This window comes from Temnothorax longispinosus, chromosome 5, assembly GCF_030848805.1.
Source record: "Temnothorax longispinosus isolate EJ_2023e chromosome 5, Tlon_JGU_v1, whole genome shotgun sequence".
Lineage (NCBI taxonomy): Eukaryota > Metazoa > Arthropoda > Insecta > Hymenoptera > Formicidae > Temnothorax > Temnothorax longispinosus.
Genome location: NC_092362.1, coordinates 9,839,363 through 9,863,859, shown reverse-complemented (window position 1 = coordinate 9,863,859; position 24,497 = coordinate 9,839,363). Strand labels below are relative to the sequence as shown.

Here is a 24,497-nt window from a genome sequence, read left to right as displayed (position 1 = left end):
ACATATAAACAAATGTCCTGACTGACTGACTGACTGACTGACTCGTCAACGCCCAGCCCAAATCCTTAAACCTAGAAATATGAAATCGGGGAATATATTCCTTCTATAACATAAGTATCCACTAAAAAGGAATTTTTGGAAATTCGACCCTTAACGAGATGAAAAGGGATAAAATGTTTTCATGGATTTCTCGACGGGCAATACCGGACAGCTTAAGCTAATTAATTATGAAAGTTATAATCATTATTATTTTAATTTATAATTAAATAATGCTTTTTAAAACATAATTTAATTTAAGTTATTGAACGCACAATCGTTCTTTTCTATTTTTTTCGCTTTTTTTATACTGAATAAAAAATTCTTCTCCAAAATAAGAGAAACTACGCAAATAATTGTAGGAAAATACAAAACGGTATGAAAATCCGAAAAAAGTTTTTGAATTATAGTTTTCCGTTACTTAAGTTAAGGTTAGGTTAGTGTATTTCTTTACGTGATATAAACAATTCTAAATATATTATTCAAACGATTCTAAGTATATAATTCAAATTGAAAGTATTTATCCACATTTGAATAATACATAAGAATATTATAAGACCTTTTGTTGGTAAAATTCGACAATTAGGGCTTACACGAGAAATCAATTAAGAGGAGGTAAATTTTATGTATTCTTTGCCCCTTTATCCGAAACTGTTGATAAAATTTGGGGGTCAAGAGACAATTCCCCTTCCAGTTATATATGTTCTAAGGTATTAGACAGTACACATATCAGTAAATTACTTCCCTTAGCACTGACAGAAACTCTGCTATATTTCTCAAACTATTTTTGTTCATAACTTTTAAATAAGCAATGACCGCCGATTAAGTTATAAGAAAAAGTTACTTATAGAGTCATGTCCTTGACAACATATTTGAAAATTATGGAAATCGGGGGTGACTCCCTAATACTAAATATTTACCGCATTTTTTCTCATTTTCATGACGATATCTTAGAAAATACAAGCGACCTCTTATCAACAGTTTCGGATTCTGGGGGCAAGAATACATAAAATCATAAAATTTATCTCCTCTCGATTGATTTCTCGTATAGGCCCTAATTGTGGAGTTTTTCCCTTTTGTTTGAGTTTAAAGTTTACAAGAGAAATAAACAGAAAAGTACGATCTGTATAATGTAGATTAGCATTTATGCAATATACATATATAGAATATATATTGCATATATATTTTAGCAAAGCAAAAAATTAGTTTATTTATTTTTTCGTATTTTCTCTTACTTTGGATAATTTTTTAATATCTGTATATGGAAAGCGAAAAAAAATAGAAAAATATAAATGTGCTTGATCGATAATACAGATGACTCCAACATCTTCTAAAGGGGATCCTAAAGTCCTTTTACCGATTAAACGCAATAATTTAATAACAACTTTTCGTATATTACAGATTATAACATGGAAAATAAAGAAATATTAATAATAGTATATTGTGCACCAAGGAACGAAAGTAGCGTTTTTCAGACGAGTGTGAAGTTTGCCGCCCGAGCCGAAAGCGAGAGCGGTAAATCACACGAGTCTGAAAAAGCTTTCGCCCCGAGGTGCACACGATATTTTTTATACTACTTTTACGGAAAGTTCGACTTCCATGCCTAGAGAGAGACGAGAGTGGTCAATTTCAAGCAGGACTTACTTTCCTCCCTAGGGCAGAAAGTGGTTACTTTCCGCCCGCTATGCCGCCCTGGCGTAAAATTGACCGCTTTCGCCCCTCTCTACAGGCATGGAAAGTCGAACTTTCCGTGGAGGTGTTGTGAAAAAACAGTTTATAGTTAGTTTACATCTTTGTTTTTTTTTTATTAACAACGTTTTTCTTTACTGTTGTAAAAATTGTCACTAAATATATATAATGTCAAAAAAATATTAGTTGAACTTGTTTAAAATTGTATTATCGCCTACATTGTGTGTATATTACACACATCTTTCTTCTTCTTATTAACACTTTTTTTTACTGTCATCAAAATCCCCATTAGATATACACGATGTCATTAAAATACTCACTAGATATATACAATGTCGTCAAAAAATTTTTATCAATTGGACTTGTCTAAGAGAGTAATGTATTATTGCCTACATTGTTTGAACTATTTTTATAACATAGAAAAATAAAAAATGTGAGAAAATAGTTTATAGCTCGTTTATATCTCTATTTTCATTATTAACAGCGTTTTTGTTACTGTCGTTAATATCCTCACTAGATATATACATTGTCGTCAAAATAATCAGAAGTCGTCAAAGTAGTCAATGCGTACTAAAAATTGTCGTTAAACTATTCGATTCACATATATATATATATATATATATATATATATATATATATATTATACATATATTATAATCTATCTTCTTGTTAATTATATGTTACTGTCTATGCATATACTTGAATTCCAAATATTGTATTTTAATGGAAAAGTGATTTGTACATATTTATGAATTTACTTATGTAGAGACGTTGCATTGCAATGTTATTTTTAAAGCAATAATTTTTTCACCTTTTTCATAAATTTTCTGTTGCGCTGATTTGCATAAATGTTTTGTTGTAATGATTTCTTTGTCTCTTATAACACTCAAAGAAAAAGCTTACATATGCTCAAAGTTAAACAAACATTGCACATTAATAATATAGATTGGCAGCATTCAAACCCATATCGGCCAGTGATTGTAATAAAATAATTTTAGTAAGATGACATCTATAATTATACTGTTCTATATGGGTTTCTTGCTGTTTCCAATTTTACAGCAAGTTTGTTGCGTTTATATTATTTTATGTGCAACTATGACTCGTTCACACCTAATATAGCATCTAGTATGCCAAATTCTAATTTTTTGTCTTTTTTATTTTTTTGTTTTGCTTTTCTTTGGTATTTCAGGAAGAAAAAAGAATAATGAGGCATCATTACCTGTTAATAATGACAGTAACACAGATGAAAGTGACACAGATCTTGACGATAATTGTACCCAGGAAACACAAAGTAAGGCACTTATTAATTATTGAATGTATCAGCATAATGGTTATTATGAATTTAGATTTGCATCTTCTTAAAAGATTGCAGTATTAGTACTTGATAGTATTGTATCATTAAAAAATTTTCCGTTTTACTTTCATGTATACCAGAAAACTGCAGTAATTCAGATACAGAAACATCAGAGACATATAGAAATAGTGACAGATACAACAATAAAAATGTCATGACTAGATATGATCATAACAAAAATTTTGGTATCGTAATTTTTTTTTTTGCGGTTTATTTATGTTAATATTCTTTCATGCTGCCATAAATTATTTTTACCATATAAAATGTCTTTTACATTTTATTTAGATGTGCCTATATCCTCCAATTTGCATGGGTCCCAAGTAGCAGACACTTCTATTAATGACAATGGCGATGGTGTCAATGACGTAACTGATCTTGTACATCTGGTTCATACAAAGGAGAAGGAGAAGAGTAATATTCAAGATTTACAAACAAACAAGCAAGATAAAGTGTGTGTAGAAATGAGAAGAGTAATATTCAAGATTTACAAACGAACAAGCAAGATAAAATAGTGTGTAGAAATGAGAAGAGTAACAGCACCAATTCCTGTAAACCAACGCAACAGTCGCACGGTAATATTACTTTCAGTTGCCCTTATACATAGAATTGTTAGGTATTAATACTTTGCGAAGAGTGCATATATTACAGTTGTAAAGTATTTTTTTTGTGGTTGTGCTGCTTTTATAGTTACACGCGAACCATCAGTAAATCTCTATAAGAAATCGTACCTATCAAGATGAATGGTAAATTACGTTTCACGTAAACAAATGCAAATGATTCCTATATTATTTTCATAGAATTCATTAATGTTTGTTTCATCGGTTCGCAATAACGATATTTTAATTAATCTAGTCTCTGTACGTTTGCTGCAGGTTTAATTTTTTTTTATTGCTTGGAATACAATGTAATGTGTTTATATTCTTTAAAGTTTGCATTTCTTTACATTCATCCATGATTGCCACAATATATAAATATTTGAAAAACAGCCTTTAAAATGGAATAACTCCGAAAGATATTTTTCTTAATGACAAAATATATGTATTGATTTATAATTTTTTATTTAAAATTCATTAGTCTAATTTCTAATGTATTAAACATATATATGTTATTTCTATAATTCAGTTATGAAAATTCCTTTTACCGAGTCTTAAACAAGGAAGCTGTAAAAACAATTCTTTACATTGTGGCAATCATATAGTACAGTTGTATGATTTTTTGCTATCAACAGAACATGTTTTATTTTCCTTTTTATTCTATTATGACAATAGTTCGTTTTGTTTACAAAATAGGTACAGTTGACACAAAAACTATAATGACTGCAATAAATGAATTGCGAAATCAAATTGATAAACTTCATGTAACCGTTACAAAAATTTATACTGCAACGTGTAATCCTATCGAAACACTTGAGAACTCTACTACTAACATTCCAACCCTTCCATTGACTTCTATAGAGGAATTCTGGAAATGGGAAGACTATATATCGGATGAAGAGAACAAATTGAGAATAGTAAGAAAATATTTAACCTTTCTCTCATTATGTTTTGGAAATATTCATCATAGTAGTTGCTTTCTTGACTCATATTTTTGTGTTACAGATTTCACTGTTAGTAGAGCATGGCAGGGAAGATTTGAAGAGTTCTGTGTATTGCATTATGCGCAAGCTAATAAATAACAAAGTCGCAATGAATTTTAATTTAAAGGGAATTAACAGAGAAAGAGCAAAAATGGAAAAAAAGAAATTTTTAGATACTATATCTTATAAACTTGTTATTGGTGAGTTTTATAATATACGCTTCTTTTATTGTCGCTCTATTTTGATAAAGATAATAGTCTAAAGTATAATAGTGTACTGTACGCTAGCAATATATTTTACGCACAGTTTTTGTTTGTAGTATAATGGATTTTGTATATTTATTTTTATGTTGGGAATATCATACAAATATGATAAATTCTTATATTTAGCATAAATGTAGTTTTTCACACATTAAGCCCAACATATTTGCATCAAGGAATTCAGTTAGAATGTAAATGATGTATTTTTTATATTTTGCAGCTGCTGTGAAGAGGCATAAAAAAGAAATGACCGATAGAGGTGTCAATTTCTTATATAATACAGAAATTGCAGCCAGTTATATTGCCAGTTGGTTGAAGGATGCAAAAAAGCGTCATGAAAACGAAGAATTGAAATTAAAGAAGATTGAGCAGCGAGACAAGGACTGTGAAAATAATGCAAATGCATAGAAAAGAGAATATTTTTGCGGTTTTACATTCTATTCATATATTTTGCTAAACGTTTATACGCTTTTCTTTGTACAATTACATACCTTTTTTGTAATATGTTTCGAACACTTTTCTTCGGCTTTAATGATTACTAAATAAAATTAACGTGACATGCAATCTACCTTTTTAACCTGCATTCTTTCATTTTTATTTTACAGCTATTTATTATTTTCAACTTCTTAAAATTTTGTATATATAGAGTAGAAGAAATCCATTGTCCCGATCTACAATAGATTAGGTATTTAAGAATAGGTATTTTAAGCCTTATAAGCCCAAAATTTGACCAATTACAGTCGAATGTGAGGAGAATTTGACTGTGACTGGTCATTTTCTTAGGACTTAGGCGCTTAAAACGCCTATTGATTAATTATATATAGACATTTAATACTGTAAGTGATTATTTGGCTAGTGATTAATTACTTATTTCGAGTATTAAAAGTACTGTTTTTAATGATTTTAATACTCAAAATAAGTAATTAATTACTAGCCAAATAATCACTTACAGTATTAAATTTCTATATATGAAACTAGAATTCACGTGGATATTACGAGGATATAGGCTCCAAAATTCCACGAATTTCCACCTTACATCCTCATAATACCTACGTGAAACTTTCACGTAAATTCCACGTCGAATCGATGATCTCATCCACGTGGATCCGACTACCGTTTTTAAGCGGATAATCCACTCGATTGTCTACGTGATTTCTACGTGGTTGGTCCACATGAAAGAAACGTGGATTCCACGTTCCTGTTTTACTGGGGAATAGGCTATAATATTACACAGTTTAGAGTAAGATGAATACCTCTCGAGTATGCTAAAATCTTTAAACGTCGTCGTCAGACAAGTATTTCTCTTTAATTCAGACACTTCGATAGTTATTAAATTTTCATTAGGCCAATCGTTTTCGTTTTTGCTTAACCATGAAGGTCCCATTCGCCATTTAATGTTTTGCAAAAATGCGTGCGGTAATTGACCTCTAGAAATTGCATCGGCTGGATTTTCCTCTGTATTCACATAACGCCATTTAACTGATTCAGAAAGTTCTTGAATTTCTCCGACGCGATTCGCTACATAAGTTTTAAGTAGATGTGGGGAAGTTTTCAGCCAATGTAATACGATTGTCGAATCGCACCAAAAAATTACTTTGTCCGGTGAAAACTTCCATGTGATATTTACTTCGCGAAATAATCGGGCTAAAAGTAACGCGCCGCATAACTCAAGCCGCGGGATCGTGAGTGGTTTAATCGGAGCCACTCTGGATTTAGCGCATAATAATCTGCTGCTTATTCTTCCGTCTTCTCCGACCGACCGAATATATAAGCATGCTCCGTAACCTGACTCGCTGGCGTCACAGAACCCGTGTACTTGTATATTATGACAATTTTTTAATAATATTTTTCGATCGAAGGTGACTTGATTTAACGATCCTAATTGTTGCTTGAATTCTGACCATTGCGTGTAAATATACTGTGGGATAGATTCGTCCCACTGTACTTGAGTTTCACATGTCTTGTATTAATCGTTTGGCGTACAAAACTATTGGCCCTAGAAGACCTTGCAGCCGTCCGATGACCGTGACCCACCGGACGCAGCCAGAGGCATCACGATCTCGCCGAGGACCGGGGCGGCGCTGACCGATGCGTACTACATCGGTAAAGGGGTATGGGCAACCAAGCCGGAGCCGGCTAAGCAGCCCATAATCCAGCTGCAACGCCAGCGACCCGGAACGACCGACAGACGTTCACGGGGTGAGCAGCCAGGGACGAGCGGCCAGGAGGCTGCGCACCAGACGCGGAGGACGTCGGCAGACGAAGCAACGCCCGCCGCGACATCGAGCGAATAAGCGCAAAGCGCTTAGTGGTCTGGTGTGGAGATCCAGGACTCCACCAATGTATATAGACATTTAAATATATAGTATAGAGATATATATGTACAGAAATAAAAGGAACGCAATGACTCCGTCAGCATAAAAAATAGACGCGAGCGTTTATCATTTAGGTATAAGTAAACCGAAACTAGGATAAGCAAAAAACCCCGATAAGTAGAATTAATTTGGCTACAGCCGTGTAAGGGGTTAAGTGGCGATCCGGCCAATTAATATTTTATTTGATTCTTATTTTGTTCCGCTACGATTATTGACCGCATGCATGAGCATGAGGACGCATCGCGCGACAGCAAACAAAGGTTGAGTTTGCTGCTCCGGTAATAACTTGTTCCGCGGGGTTAAGGGAACGAGCGCGAGGTTACGGTAGCGGGTTACGATGAGTTCCGAGCGCGATAGTGCGAACTTGCGAACCGACCACGGGACCGGGTCAGCAGCTTAGGAGAATGATGCACGAACGCCGCGGACTTTACTCAGCGGGTTATGATAAGTACCGAGCGCGATAGCGCGAACTTGCAAACCGACAACGGGCCCGGGTCAGCAACGTAGGAACGTGATGCACAGGCGCCGCGCATCCACGCAGCGCGTTGCGATGAGTTTCGAGCGCGGCAGTGCGAATCAGCCGACCGACAACGGGATCGGCTCAGCAACCTAGGGGCGCGATGCATAGACGCCGCATATTCCACTCAGCGAGTTGCGATGAGTTTCGAGCGCGGTAGTGCGATTTGGCCGACCGACAACGGAATCGGCTCAGCAACCTAGGGGCGCGATGCATAGACGCCGCATATTCCACTCAGCGAGTTGCGATGAGTTTCGAGCGCGGTAGTGCGATTTGGCCGACCGATAACGGGATCGGCGCAGCAACCTAGGAGCGCGATGCATAGACACCGAGTATTCCGCTCAGCGAGTTATGATGAGTTCCGAGCGCGGTAGGACGAAATCGCCAACCGATGGCGAAATCGGCTCACCGATATAGGAGCGTGACAAGTAGATCCGGCACAATCCATCGGGCAAGTTTCGCCGCAATCCGAGCGCGGGAAAGCGAAATAGCTGACCGACAGCGGAATGGGATTACCGATCTAGCTATGCGAGACGGAAGTGCCGCGTAATGTATCCAGCGAGTTTCGATGCAATCCGAGCGCGGTAAAGCGAAGTAGCCGACCGTAGGCAGGACCGAATTATCGACGTGGGAGCGCGAAACGGAATAGCCGGGTAATGTATCCAGCGAGTTTCGATGCAATCCGAGCGCGGCAAAGCGAAATAGCCGACCGTAGGCAGAATCGGATTATCGACGCAAGAGCGTAATGCGGAAACGCCGCGTAGTTGATCCATCAATTACCGATGGGTTCCGAGCGCGGCGAAGCGAAGGAGGCAACCCGAGGTGGAGGCGAAGCGTAACCGCAAGGACGAACCCGCGATAAGATTTAGCATAGGGAATCATAGCGCTCGGCGAGCAGAAACATGTAGAATCTTCTGGATTGTTCCAAGACTCGACTCATTGAATGGTAACGGGCGAGCGTAAACATGTTTGTGCGAAAAGTGAAAGCGAGCGGAATGCGGAAGTATTTGCGCTACTGCGTAGCGAGGCATACAGATGTTGGCCAGATGTACGGCTGTGAACAAAAGGTGTTGACGCGCGAACAATAAGGCCATTCACGAGGCTATTGACACAGCTGCCGTTCGTAGGGACAGGTGTCAGGCGATAGCGACAAGTGGGGCGATCCCCACTCGATCGAGGTAGGCCAGCCGAGCCGAGGAATCGAGGATTCGTCTCTCGGCTCTCGATGCGAACGGTCTCGCATCGAGGAACTCGTCTCACTTCCTACATTCAAACTTAGCGTATAGTGTTGGCTTCCTGTAGTCAGGAGCATCGGCGTAAGATAGATAAATTAATCTCAACGCGTGCGCTAACAACGAGCGAGAGCGAGAACGATCCCGCTCAACGGTGCGTAATTCCGCGAGTCCGTAATTAGCAAAGTCAGCGAAAGGTTGGTCATTCATTGGTATCTTTCTCGATAGGCCGAGGTTAAAATCGAGTGGCGACCGTGATAATTAATGATCTCGAGGGCGTGTGGTTAATGTCAATCCTCCGTCCGGCTACAACCTATCGGATCATAAATCTCTCTCTCTCTCTCTCCCCTTGCTATTTTTGACAAAATTTTTCTTTTTGTCAATGGTTCTGAAAATTTAACCAGTTGTACCGAATAGCATATCTTGTCGTCGTGGGTATTCCAAGAAACGCCTAATGTGTGTAACGCTTGATTGTCGGTAAGCATGTAATTAGCGTGCAACGCGTGATTTGGTAAATCTTCGACGGCGCGTGGATTATTTGACGCCCATTGTCTAATGTGAAACCCTCCGCGTTTTAACAACGCAATTATTTCGTCTCTATTGTCTCGAACTTGTTCGATGGATTCGCCGCCGGTTAATAGATTGTCTACATATAATTCCTCTTTAAGTATATTAGCCGCTCTAGTATATATGTGACCCTCATCATCCGCTAATTTTTGTATGGTGCGAATTGCGAGGAATGGAGACGACGATACTCCAAATGTGAATGTGTTTAATTGATACGTTTTTATTCTGCCTTCCTCGCGCCAAAGAATATGCTGATACCGGCAATCTTCTTCGTGTAGCAATACCTGGCGATACATTTTCTCTATATCCGCGGTTATTACGTATTTGTACATGCGAAACCGAATTACGTGCAAAAAGTGTTTGTCTTGAATCGTGGGCCCTACTAATAAGACGTCATTTAAAGACACACCGTTACTCGATTTTGCGGACGCATCGAATACGACTCGAATCCTAGTAGTATTGCTTGACTCTTTAAGAACTGCATGGTGAGGCATATAGAATCCATCGTCATTGGGAGTTTCTATTAGAGTCATATGGCCTAATTCTTTGTATTCGTTAATTACACGTATGTATTCTAATTTCAGAATCGGATCTCGCTTCAATTTACGTTCTAATGTCGATAGCCGTTTTAATGCGATAGATCGCAACCCGCCGATACAAATGTTTGACTCGCGAAACGGTAAACGAACCACGTACCGCCCGTCGGAATTACGAGTGACGGTTCTCAAGAAATGTGCTTCACATTCGATCTCTTTATCCGATTTTGGTCTATCAACGGAAACTTCTTTGATTATCCAAAATTTAATTAATTGAGTGTCTAAATTTGTCAAACAAGACGCCGATCCTTCTGTTAAAATCGGAGGAGAGGTGTTACCGGCAACAATCCAGCCTAGGCGTGTTTTTTGTAAATATAGATCGTATTTTTGACTTGACAAATTGATTTGACCAACTGAGAGCATAGCACAGCGTGGCACCCGAACCGATCAATATATCGATGGGACGTGGTAAATGGAATTCCGGATCCGCAAGTTTTATGTTCGGTAGTATTTTTATCCGATTTCGCGGAAAAATTTCAGACGGAACAAGATTTGCGATTGTTGGAAGCGTTAAACATGTCAAATCTTTTTGGAAATTATCGCGTATTGAATGTATTGTAATCTGTACCATCCCTTTAGAGGTAGAATTTGTGGTATCGATAGAATTAACCGGGATCGATTGCGGGATCGCTCGTATGCCTAAACGTTTTACGATGTTTTCTGAAATAAAATTCGCGGAGGAGCATGTATCTAATAACGCGCAACACTTTATCGGATTGTAATGTTTATCGTATAGATATACTAGTGCGCTCGTTAGTAACTGTGGTATTATTTTGGTTGTTATTGTCGTGACGTTTATTTTGCTCTTTCCGCGCTCGCTGTCTAGTCACTCGGCCTTAATGGTTTTGGGTTTAGGAGCACTGGATTTGTTGGCGGACACGTATTTATCGTCGTGCAAAAGCGTGTTGTCTTTTTTGGCAGATCGTGCAGTTCGAAAATTTGCACTGACTACCGCGATGTGACCGTAAACAATTGTAGCAAAGTTTTGCGTTTTTCACCGTTTCAATGCGTTTTGGCACCGACAATTGCTTAAATTTATCGCATAAATAAAGCGGGTGACGCTTGATATTACATGCGACGCATTTCTGACTGGTATTTGTCATAAATGCCTGATTTGTTGAATAAGCGCGTTTCCTTTTGGCCGGAACTTCGTTCTTACCCGTTTCAATATCCGCTAGTCTCGCCCTTTCCTTCTTCGACGCGCTAACCGCGGTTCTATATAAAAACTCATATAATTGCTCAAGTGACGGAAACGTTTCTCGATCGAGAGTTATTTCCCACTTGTCGAGTGTGACCTTTGGTAATTTATTTTCAAGAATATGGACTATTATTTCAGGCCCTACGTTGACTCCTAACGCGCTTAATGATGCAAGGTGTTGTTGAGTATCATCGGCTAATTTAGATAAGCCATTAGTAGTCTCTTTATCTAACGTGGGTAGATTCAAGAGCAATGATAAATGACGCGAGATAAGGATTTTTTTCTCTTCATACGCGAGCTCCAGTAGTTCCCACGCTCTCGCATAATTAATTCCGTCAATTGCAAAAATTCTTATTTTATTCGCGGCTTCGTCCTTCAATGCTGATTTTAGATAATACAGTTTATCTACATCTGAGAGATCGGATTGCAGGTCGATTAGATTACGAAACGCGTTTTTAAATGTTAACCAATTTTCGTATTTACCGTCAAATGTCGGTAGCGGTGCTTCGGGTAATTTAATCCGTCGCCTTTTGTTAGATGTTACTGAAGCCGTTTCCTCGATTCGGACTTCGCTATTCGAGCCACTCGCATTCGCGGAACTTGGATTCAAAATATTCTCAATTTTGGACGCGAGTGTATAGAAACTTTCTTGGATGTTCATGAATTCATCCTGATGAGATTCGTTTGGGTCTAAAATCGCGAGTTCGTCGTTATGTTTCTCGAAGGCGTGAAATAATTCTGTCAAACGTGTTATGCGTAATATTAATACCGTGTTATCCCGCCTTTCTTCTTCGAGAAGATTAGTTAACTCAGTTATCTGCGATTTCAATGACGTTCGTTTTTGAACGAAAAGCTTAATCTTATCCGCCATTATTAAACTTGACGATGAAACTAAGATAAGAATAGTGTAACGATGCACCCCCAAACATGCATCGTTCCGGCAGGAACACCACGCCGAGACCACCCCGCCGACCACCCGCGGGGGTGAAGAACGGGCACGATGTGCCCAGCGTATTTTTTAATCATCTCATACGTTAGGAAGTCCGCGAATGGACTTAAACGCGGCAACTGCTTCACCGCGCCGAGCGGTGCCGAAGGCGGCCGAAGACCGCCGAACGCGATCACGGCGTCGGGGCGCCGCGATCCCCGATCGTTCCGCCGCACCGGCCCGGCGCTCGCGATCGCCGTCGCTACCCCCACCACGCCGCGACGCCGCCGCGACGCCGCCGCGACGCGTATAAAAGCCCGGCGTCGCTGGCACAGAGCGCGATTCCCGATCATCCGTCTTCCAGACAACACCGATTGTTTGAGATCGCAATAATCATCATCGCGAAGCAATTACGTTCGGCTGAATGTCAGCGCATGCACGCTTGCGAGAATTAATATTCGCGTCAAATGTCGCTAAAGAATTGTCTCGGTAATATTCAGAAGGTAATATTCAGTATAGCATGGATCTTTCGTGATTAGCATTCTGACTTTAACATTGTTTTCAATAATAAGGTCAAGCTTTGTTCGACAGTCCATACGACTCATCTGCGCTCACACAAAGGAAAGATCCATGCTATAAACAACGCATTCGAAAATATGTAACGACCGGTTCGAATCGTCACTTGGCACTGTGACGTATGCACGGTGACGTAGGCCGTCGGTGGCCAATCACCTCCCTGAAATCATCGGCAATTAGCCTGGAGGGAGGCTCGTCTCCGAGACGATAAAAGACCGCCGCTGCGCCGCGGAACCGATTTCGCTTGCAGATCACAGTTAAACCGCTTTTCGTACACGACCGCTGTTACACCGCCTTTACCGCAAATTCGTGCTCGCTTGCTTGCGTCGCGTTGCCGTATAGCTTCAGTACGCGCTCTCGGTTCATTGCTTGTGCTAAAAATACAAGGAACTCTGTACACCGTTGTAAATACTTGTATATATTTCATTTTGCAATTATAGACATTATTTTTTGTGTTACTCGCTGCGTCGTTTTTTTTGTGGTCGTCTTCTACCTCGCGCTTCCTCGCGCTACCGCGCGCTCTCGAACACCGATCCTGAATTCCCGCACAAAAGCCAGTCCGAACGTAAGGTAGAGCGCCTCCGGCATTCTCTGTCTTCGCCGAGTGTGTCTCGGCTAACGACCAGCTTTTCGCTCCTATCTGAATCACCCGAAGCCGTCCGGATACGAAGGTAGAGCGCCTCCGGCATTCTCTGTCTTCACCGAGTGTGTCTCGGCGAAGGACCAGCTTCTCATCATCCGAATCATCCGAAGCCTGTCCGGACAAGACGGTAGAGCGCCCCGGCATTCTCTGCCCTCGTCGAGTGTGTCTCGGCCGACGACCCGCTTCCGCCGCGTTATCCACGCTTCGCGATCCATATCGCCGCCGCGCTTCGCGCCATTTTTCCGCGCTCCGGGCCGAGCCAGCCGGGAAACGGCGCCGCCCGTGCCGTTACCTGCCACCACGCGATTCGGTCCGCGCGAATACCAAAAGCAGCGGCTCGGCCCCGCACGTACCGCGAGTTACCCCGCGCCGCCCGCGACCAAACCAACGTCGCCTCGCACGCATCGACCTATTGTAAATGCCGCGAGCGTAGATTGTAAATTGTCATAGAATAAATTCAACTATTTTCTTGTAACCGAGACGCGCCTTCATTTCGCTAACCTCGCCCTCCGTCTGCTTCTCCGCACCTCCTTCGAACCCCGGCCAACCGCGAGCTCGATCCGCGCTTCGAAGACAGGTTGTTTTAATAGGATCGAACGACACGCTAGCTATATGATATTAGTAAATACCGTCCTTATGAAACGTATGATGTGGGTTCGAGTTCGAGGATGGCGATGATCTCTGCTTCTTAGAACGGATCCTGTGTTAGTCGTTGTTTCGTCCTTCTCCAACCAGGGACCGCGAACCTCACAGGAGGCACCAAAATGTTCTGTATCGCCTGTTGAGTTATTATTCGTGTCTGACCAGTGGAGGTGATAACAATAACGTAATCGACTATACGTATAATACCAGTAGTTTATTGGTACACTCTGGAATATCTCTTTAACAGAAAATGAAAGAACGTAATAGATATACGGAGCGAAAAATGTACGTTACAATAAACGAGACACAACGGAACGGTAGCAACGACAAGACCAGTATAGCCAACTTAAAATAAAAGTACAATAGTGTCTCCTAGTGTCGCGTAGATAAACTAATATGCACAACGTTAATAATAGTAAGATATAAAGCGCGCCGAATTTAAACTATCTTAACACTCCCATTATTCAAGTGCTTTCATATCATAATCATACATATACTCATACATATCATAATTACACATATTAAGTAAACGTAATTGCATTTCAAAGCTTTGCTTAGGTAGAGCCTTCGTAAGAAAATCGGCACACTGCTTCTTAGATTCAACATATTTTATATTAAGAATGCCATCAGCATATTTCTCTCGTATAAAGTGAAATCGAACATCAATGTGTTTACTTTTTTGATGGTATTCAGGATTCTTAATGAGCTTTATGGCGCTTTGATTATGCATATAAAGTCGTTGGTTTGTCACATTGATATTCAATATCACCAAGAAGTCGCCTAAGCCATACGAGTTCTTTCGTAGCTGAGCTTGCTGCAACATATTCAGCCTCCGTCGTACTTAATGATACCATCTTTTGACGCTGGGACGCCCAGGACACAGGTCCACCAGAGATAATAAATATATATCCACTCGTTGATCGTCTAGTTTTAGTATCACCAGCGTAGTCCGCGTCCGAGTATCCTGTTAAAGCTATACCATCATTACTACGTTTGTACATAATGCCAAGTTTCTGGGTTCCTGCGAGATATCTAAACACCCTTTTTATAGCTCGCCAATGAAGATCAGTGTGACATGTTAAAAATCGACTCAGAAAATTGACAATATATGATATATCAGGACGCGTTACTTGTGAGAGAAACATAAGACATCCTATAGCTCTACGATAAGGTATATCAACATCATTATCAGGATTGTTTTCCATTAGTGTCTTAATCGAGTTTACATCTGCAGGCACGCTTACAGGTTTTGCATCCTTCATATTAAACTCTCAAGAATGCGTTTAATATAGTTTTGTTGGTGAATAAAAATTGAATGATTTTTGCGATCACGACTTATCTGTATGCCTACAAATGAACTTGAATACCCTTCTGTAATTTCGAAAGAATCTCTGAGTACTGCAAGAACTTTATTGAGTGCCTCCATTGTTTCTGCTAATACTAAACCGTCGTCTACATAGAGACCTAATATTACAATTACGTCATCAATACAACCTATGTAAACACAAGGATCGGCTGTACTCTGAATAAAATTAAAGGATTTTAAAAACTCGTCTTTGGCATTCCATTGTCGGGAGGCTTGCTTAAGCCCATATAAGGACTTTAACAATTTACATACTTTACCCTGACATGTTTCGACACCTAAAGGTACGTCCATGTAAATAGATTCGTTCAGCTCGCCATGCAGGAACGCAGTTCTGATATCGAACTGTGCTATCTCTAAATCTCGATCTGCTGCGATGCCCAGAAGCGTCCGAATTGACTTGTAACGGATTACAGGAGCGAAAATCTCTTCATAATCTACCCCTGCTTTCTGCGAGAAGCCTTTGGCGCAAAGACGAGCTTTGTATCGAGGATTTTTATCGGATGGGTTTTTTATTTTAAAAACCCACTTATAGCCAATCGTTTTTCTGCCTTGTGGTAGATGTTCCATTGTCCATGTTTGATTCTTGCGATGAGCCTGTAATTCCTCTTCTATAGCGCGCTTCCATTTGTCAGCATCTCGACTGGAGATTGCCTCTTCATATGTCTGGGGCTCGCTCCATTCTGCTAGGTTTACTTGGTATCTGACAGGTTTCTTGAGGTTAACCCTGTCTCTCAATTCACGGGTACAGACACTTGTTTTCTTGTCTGATTTCTCCTCTTCAGTGTCATCATTGTCAGACTCGTTCGCGGTATGGTCGTTCTTGCCTTTGCCATCTTCTTGGACGTTATGATCTTCAGGATGTTGACCAATGTTTTCTTGAATGACATCATTTAAGGGGAGAGTCGTTTCTTCTTTAGTGTATGTAATTTCATTGTCAGTCTTTTCAGTGAAAATCACATCTCTGGATACAGTTATCTTGTTGGTCTTCGGATCGTATGCTCGATAATTGGACGATTCATCGTTGTATCCCACGAATATCAGTTTTCTTGACTTTTCATCCCATTTCTTCCTTCGTTGTTTCGGTATATGCACGAAAACCTCAAAGCCAAAAATTCTCAAATGCGTTAAATCTGGTTCATATCCATTCCAAATCTCAAATGGCGTAGTGTCCTTGTTTCGACTTGATGGTTGTGAATATATGCGGCGGTATTGACGGCTTCAGCCCATAGGCCTAATGAAAGATTCTTCGCATATATCATGGATCTAGCACTTTCGATGAGCGTTCTGTTGTCTCTCTCGGATCTCCCATTTTGCTCAGGTGTGTAGGGAGATGTCGTTTCCACCTGGATTCCATGCAATGCTAGATATCGCTTCATGTTCTCGTTGATGTATTCGGTTCCATTATTTATCCTTATCACTTTCATTGAACGCTGAAACTTGTTTCGAACTAGAGCATGGTACTCCTTAAATTTTTTAAAGACATCAGACTTATGTCTTATAAAATATACTTTTCTATAACCAGACGCATCATCAATAAAATTTACATAAAATCTTGACCCACCTATTGATTCTTGTTTCATAGGACCTCCAACATCGGTATGGATGAATTCACCGGGCTTGGCGTTTCTTGGCGTGCTTGTTTTGTTGAAAGGAAGTCGGTGCTGTTTGCCATATTGGCATGCCTCACATACGAATTCAACGTTTCTTGGAATGGTACCTACTTGAATCAAACCTTGATTATTCATTTCGCGTATTGATTTCAGGCTGATGTGACCTAGACGTTCGTGCATAATTTGAAGGCTTGAAGTAGTTGTAAGATTTGCCTCTTGATTCTGGACGACTCCGATTGACATTCTGAACAGATTATTATGTTCTGGAATTCCAACTATCATTGTAGTATTATTCTTCTTTATTAGCATAGAGTCAGATGCAAAAGTAATTGTGTATTTCTTCTGGACACATGCTCCTACTGAAAATAAACTCTTGCTTAACTTGGGAACATATAAAACATCTTCTAACTTTCCATCGAGCCATTCTTCGTTAACTTTTCTTTTAATATAGATGGTTCCTCGTCCTTTGACTTCGCAGGAGGTTCCATCTCCAATCTTGACATATTCATTACTGACTGGTATTAAGTTATGAAACCATGACTTATTTGGTGACATATGTTTCGTGGCACCGCTGTCTGAATACCATCCATTCTGAGAATTCACTTCAAAATCTTCAGTGAGTAATTTTACTTCTGCTGAGAAGGCACTGACATTTGCAGAATTATCTCCACTGCTTTTGGATTTGTCTTCGTTGGATTCCTTTCTCTTCTTACGGCAATATTTGATTACGTGCCCCTTTTTATGACAATAAAAACATTCTACTTGTTTCTTTGCATCTTGATCCTTCCTGTCATGCAACGTCTTGTGCTGTGACTTACTGATGATTACTGCTGCTAACGCACTGGCTGTATCATCTGCTGCTGTCATCCTTCCTTCTTCTTTTATGAGTCGTGCTGTCAAAGTTTCTAACCTTTGTTTGTCAGAGTCAACACTATCCCATGCGGTGATCAAGGCATTAAATTTAGACGGCAAGCTTCCTAAAATTTTTGCCATTATAGTGACTTCTGACACCTTCTCACCAAGATCATTTAACTTACTAGCCATATTCTCGACATTGGCGATGTGTTGGGCAATTGAATCACTTGGTGACATTTTATAATTATAGAATTTTGTCATAAGTAATAATTTGTTTGACTCACTGCGTTGCTCGTGTATCGAACTGAGCTTAGACCACATATCCTTTGATGACTCACATGTTATCAGGTACTCTAGCTGCGTACTCTCCATGGATGACGATAGTATGAACATGGCTTTTGCGTCGCGTCTTATCCATGATTTAATGGCGGCTCGATTGTCGTCCGTTTCTTCTGGCTTCGGTTCCGTTCCATCGACGATTCCCAAAATGTCGTTTGCGATTAAAATCGCTTTCATTTGAAATTTCCATGCTTGAAAGTTCTGGCCGTTGAACTTGGAAATATTCTTCAGGTCGACTACTTCGCTCATCTCTGCTCTTGAAGTACCGTATGTCTAAAATTACGGACTAGTACGCTTTTTCAGGTTATTATTATCCCGCGGGGGCCTGGGCCCATAACCTGTTGAGTTATTATTTGTGTCTGACCAGTGGAGGTGATAACAATAACGTAATCGACTATACGTATAATACCAGTAGTTTATTGGTACACTCTGGAATATCTCTTTAGCAGAAAATGCAAGAACGTAATAGATATACGGAGCGAAAAATGTACGTTACAATAAACAAGACACAACGGAACGGAGGCAAAGACAAGACCAGTAGAGCCAACTTAAAATAAAAGTACAATAGTGTCTCCTAGTGTCGCGTAGATAAACTAATATGCACAACGTTAATAATAGTAAGATATAAAGCGCGCCGAATTTAAACTATCTTAACATCGCCGTAAGTCCTTTAAGATTTACGTCGTGGTTTCGAATGTTATTTATTTCACTATATTCAGATACAAATTTACATGTCTGTACAAGTTGAGATGCACTGTTATGCGCTCGTGATCGTTTATGGTTCGCATAACCTGCGATCGCGTGTTTTATCGACAATGCCTCGAAGTCGTTTCGGGATCGCGATGACGACTCGAGCTTATGCTCGGATCGGGATGACGCCTCGGAAACGACTCGGTTCACGACAACTATTCGTATGACTTTACGAGATCGTGTTTGTATTATAAGTCTTCGCGATTGTATAAAATGGACTATATCCTTCTACCGTCTCAGACCGACTGACTCGCCGCGGTACCCGCGCTCCCCGCTAATGCGTTATCGAAAACATTAGATTCTCTCGATTGGTGGATCCTAGATCCGCTCGCTGATTCGCTCGTCCCCACCAATCAAGTTATTTGTCAATCGCTACTAGTTTTGATGAAAAGGAGACGGAGATAGCGGAAACTACGGACCGAGATCACAGGCGCCGAAGACGCTTGAAGTTACGCCGCCTCGTAATTATGTAAATATGTATATTTGCGTATGTAATTGTGATATCACAAAATCATATATTAATTCGCATAGTCGTGCACGACCGCAACAGCGTTTAATATCGCATGTGCTCGTTTGGAAGAGCTACTATGAAAATATAAAATTGTCAAAATAAAGTTTATCTTAAAAATATGACATCTGTCATATATAAAGGAAAATATACTAAATACTATGTCAAATTTGCTCATTCGGTAGAGCTATATTTATATTAAAGTCTGTGTAACTTTTATCTCTATGTGTTAAGATCAGGTACGTTAATAGAATACTATTCATTATCAACGTTATGGTTATTATCAGGTAAATAATTAAGAACTCTGTTTCTATGTCTCGCTGAGTTAACATTTTCACGCTTATTAGTTCTATTATTTATTTTACTGTTCCAGGTTTCGACCAACCTTTACGTCGCTTGTGAATCAGCTGGCTCAGTGTCATTAGGATGATGGGTTCTCTGGCTCGCCTCCAACAGCTGTTCTATCTCTGCATCAAGCTCGCCATTCTCCAACTGAATTGTCGTGTCGGCCTCTGAGCTGCTGCTACCTCCATCGGATTGTTTGCTGGAATTAATATCAGGAATGGGAATGGCTGTCACGTTGCGATGATCAAGGATCTTCATCTCCCCCTTGGTTTTGGTCGTCTCTCGTGCTGGCGTCGCGTCCCTCTTTGCTGCCATCTGCGCCGAGGCTTTTTCGCGAAAGATAAGTTCTAATAAGGACAATGCACCCGAATGGCTCTTAGTCGTCGGTTGCGAGGTTGTGACCGGAACAACGAATGGAATCATAAAAATAATAATTATAGCCACTTACTACTTGGGCTGAAATTACGGTCGCCACTGTATTTTCAGGCATCAATACAGAAAGTCTTGTAAACTGCGTTGCCCCGTCCTTCCTTTCAGCAAGATGGCTGCCGTTTTCTACGTCGCGGACGCGTTCAAGGCCGTCGGCCACGCCCTTGTTAAGCGAAGCGTAATATACGGATGTACGGATAGGATGTATGCTGGGGTCGCGTAATTACACTCACTCGTTATTATAAACAATAACAATTTAATATATTTCAGGTTTACAGCTCTCATTACAATCGCGGACGCATTCTCGACGATATCGAGCTAAATACAACTGTACGTCGTTAGCGTGTTGCACTGGCTACTTCCCGCTATCACGCAAACACGAATTCTTAATAATTGATATCACGCTACTATCGCTAGCGGATACCGGGATAAGTCAATCGGGATCGAATATTATCGCGCAACCGGAATACAAGTTGACGCTTTGAAGCCTCGCGAAAGACTGTCCCGTATATGATATTAATTATACGCACTTATCGTAGGCGGTTACGGGATAAGCCCCAAGGGTTCGATTAATTATGCGCAACCGATATACGTGTTAACGCATCGAAAGCTCACGAAGGACTGTCAGGAGGAACGGGTCGTGTTCTCCCACTTTTACTACTCGCGCCGGCGCAAAGCCTCTCGTTTGGGCGCGAAAGTGATGTACGTTGCGCGTCACTTGCATTCGACCAATGGTGTCGCTGGATAACGACACGATCCCTCTGGTATTGTCGGCCAATGGCAACTCGCTGAGCCGGTTTACTGGCTCAGCTCAATCAAGATGCTGAATCCTGGTTGGACGGCGGACAAGGGCTCTCGCTTCGACCTTCGCGAGGCGGCAACCAATGCCAGCCGTCGCAACAGCACAAAGTGCATGTTCGCGAGTAAGTCACTCAGAACGGTTTCGAGTGACCGAGCAATGGTCAATTTGACGATCTAGGACTACGCAAGTAAGTATCACGTACTAGAATCAGTTTTATTAATTCTCCTTTTTTTTCAGGTACCCGGATTTCGTGGGATCGTCTCGCCCAATCAATGGACTGGTAGGTATCATCGGTGAGTATAAAAACGGTAAGTATATTAAGTCTACCGCATGCAATAAAATATCGCTAATCATAATTGTTTCGACAGGGAAAAACATAAAACGTAAGTATATAATGTAAATCGCGCGTTATTATCGAATTTCGGTTTTCTGAGCTGATCTCGCTCCTCATTGGTCGGTTTCTCGCGCTTATCTTAGAAAGTCGCGCAAAGCGCTGTGATTGGCTGAAGGCCTTACGAAATCATAAAATAATCTAAAAAAGTGTAAAACAATATGAAACGGCCAGGAATCGTTCCTATTGGCTCTCTGTGTGTTAAAATTATCCGAAATTAACGAATCAACTGAAAGTATTTTATCAATCTGTATAAAATCGACTGGGACGCTTCCCATTGGCTGTCGTGATGCAACATTCTGCCGGAACTGTCAACTACTTAAAAATCATAAATGAAAAATCAAATCGACTCGTATGGACGCTATTGGTCCTCGGTAATGCCCTTAGGCACGAATCGTGGAGAACATGCACATAATAATATTTCTTAATCTAGAACCAATCGTGGTTCGACTTTGATGCTTAATAATATAATGTAGAACGTGTAAAGTGTTAAAGATTATCAGAATTGTTTGTATGTCTGAAACTGTTAGGATTAAAGGAATGAATATGATTGCTGTAACTACTAGGTACTCCTCTATCTTCATCTTGTGGCTTTGATCGAATAAATTGCGTATAAATAGACTGTATAGTATCAAAATTGAGAATAGAATGAATATAGCTGTTAATATTAATGAAGTGATTCTTTCTGAATCCATCTCTGAATGTCTCGAATGTGTTATATGACTTTTGGTCAACTCGGCCTGCTATTGGCCCAAAAGGTATGGCTCGACTCTAACTTGGATATATCGTTTTAATTCTATTATCGGGATTGGTAGGATATGTTTTTGAGGTAATTATATTTTTTATTTGTGTATAAAATGTTGTTCTTTTAATGGTGTACGCTCTTATCGACTAATACATGCAATGTATGCAAAATAATATAAAAATACCGCTCTAGGTACTACCGCGTGTAACTCGCGTATAAAATATATCGAAATAAACTTAATTGCTTCAAAATAATAAAACTACTACGGTAGATTCTAACGAAAAGAATATATATTAAAATGTAACGCACAACCGGGACGTAACTCTCTTATTGGGCGCACGATGCACCCGCTGCTGTCTTCGGCGCCGTTTCGTCGGCCGCGCCGGTTCGTCGACCCTCTCCTCGTCTCCTGGTTGGCTGGCTGTCACAATCTCGATTCCAGCGGGCTGTGTCCCGCTCTCCTCTATTAGCTTGCACAACTTGGGCCTTAGGAACCTCCTCGAATAGCTCGCGCTGCGAGAGGCCCTCGTCCTCGAAGATCTCGACCTCCTCGATCGTCTGGTTGGCCGATTGATCGGCTCTCCCCGTCAGCTCTGCAGCACCGGGATCCCCAGCTGACGCCGTGGACCCGTCCATGAACGCGAATTATTCAATTGGAAAGTACACAATTACTACATTCAAAACCAAACGACAAATACGATCGAAAGTATAGATTACTTGCCGTTTACGCTGCTTATGCTGTTTTTCAGCTTTTTTCTTTCTTATTTCCCAAATGGATCGCCGAGATGTTTTTCAGCTCGTTGAATATTATATACTAGTTATATATATTTCCCAAATGGATTTCCTTGATGTTTTTCAGCTCGTTGAATATTATATATATTTCCCAAATGTATCTCCTTGATGTTTTTCAGCTCCTGTAAGAATATCGAAAGTACCGCGCGGCGGCGGAGGCACATCCCGTTCACGTTGATCGGTACTGCGCACTCGCTCGGCACGATCCCACTATTCTGTATAGAAAGAAGCACTCTGTTAATTACGATCAAAAGATGTTGATTACTTACCCTACAGCTCGCGTAGAACTGTATATGGAACTCGATGGAGAAAATACGCGAAAGTAAATAATCCCTCTGATGTGTACTCTATGTACGTCGACAGAGAGATCTCTAATCCACGTCATTCAAATGTAGAGAAGGTCGCGAACGAAGATGAAGAGGGCGCCCTCGCGGAGGGCCGCTGCGTTTCCGAACTAGGGATCCTTTAGCCCTAGTGAGATATGGGGGAAAAGTAGTCCAGTTCCTTCAGCACACGTGTACGGACCAATCAACAGCGACGCGAGCGCCTGGCCCGCAGTAGAAGGACAGGGTGGGGATAGCAATTAGGGACAGTGCGCAGCGTTTTCACTGCGTTTTACGCACGTACGGCGATATTGCGAAAACGGCTGCTGTGAGACGCAATGGGTTCGAGCAACTGCAAACCTTTGTCGTCGACGACACCGGCGGCAACGACGTCGGTAACGACGTGGACCACCACGACACCGGCGGCAACGACGTGGACCACCACGACACCGGCGGCAACGACGTCGGCGGCAACGACGTCGGCGGCAACGACGTCGGCGGCAAAGACGTCGGCGGCAACGACATCGACGACGTCGCCTGCGATGGTGTCCAGGCACTCCCAGTATGAGGATCCCACACCGCGAGAGAAGCGCAAAGTACGAACTTAAAAATATTAATTCTCTACAGTAAAGGAGAGCACTTTGTTAATTTATTTAATTTGTTTTAAGAAATTAATTCAAAAATGTTGACAAAAAATGAAGCGGAACCAAAGGACCGAAAAAAGTCGGAGACCGAGGTATTTTTACAATCGTAAAAATACCCAGTCAACGGCGGGATGCGAACATCGCAACCAGCAGCCATCGACATCGCAGGCGCCGCCTCCTGGCGGATGCCAACCGATGCCGCCCACTGCGCCGTCGGCACAATATTATGCCCCGGCCCCTGCCCCGGCATACGTACAGGTGCCACTACCCGCCGCGCCGGTAGCAGGATTTACATCACCACCCGCCGCGCCGGGGTACTTTCCGGGCGCTAGATACGTGCCGGGGACGGCGCCGTCCTTTTATATGCCGCTTTTTTAAAAAAAAGGGTAGTTAAACGGTAAAGTTGTCG

The 24,497-nt window shown here is 41.0% G+C and overlaps 1 protein-coding gene and 1 long non-coding RNA gene across 2 annotated transcripts; one reads left to right on the top strand and one right to left on the bottom strand.

Moving 5' to 3' along the window:
- The first annotated feature begins 2,484 nt into the window (after positions 1-2,484).
- On the top strand, positions 2,485-6,121 carry LOC139813123 (uncharacterized). Its single transcript, XR_011732042.1, has 6 exons — positions 2,485-3,016; positions 3,160-3,264; positions 3,365-3,651; positions 4,369-4,589; positions 4,678-4,855; positions 5,136-6,121. It is a non-coding gene; the product is annotated as an uncharacterized lncRNA (long non-coding RNA).
- A 4,965-nt stretch (positions 6,122-11,086) lies between these two features.
- LOC139813035 (uncharacterized) lies at positions 11,087-12,271 on the bottom strand. The gene has a single exon (XM_071778287.1). It carries the CDS (start codon positions 12,269-12,271, stop codon positions 11,087-11,089), a length of 1,185 nt encoding a protein of 394 aa, XP_071634388.1.
- Between the last annotated feature and the right edge of the window lie 12,226 nt (positions 12,272-24,497).

What these genes read in the sequence shown, in the direction of transcription:
- LOC139813035 (XM_071778287.1), bottom strand. Translation starts at nt 12,271, where the DNA reads ATGGCGGATAAGATTAAGCTTTTCGTTCAAAAACGAACGTCATTGAAA.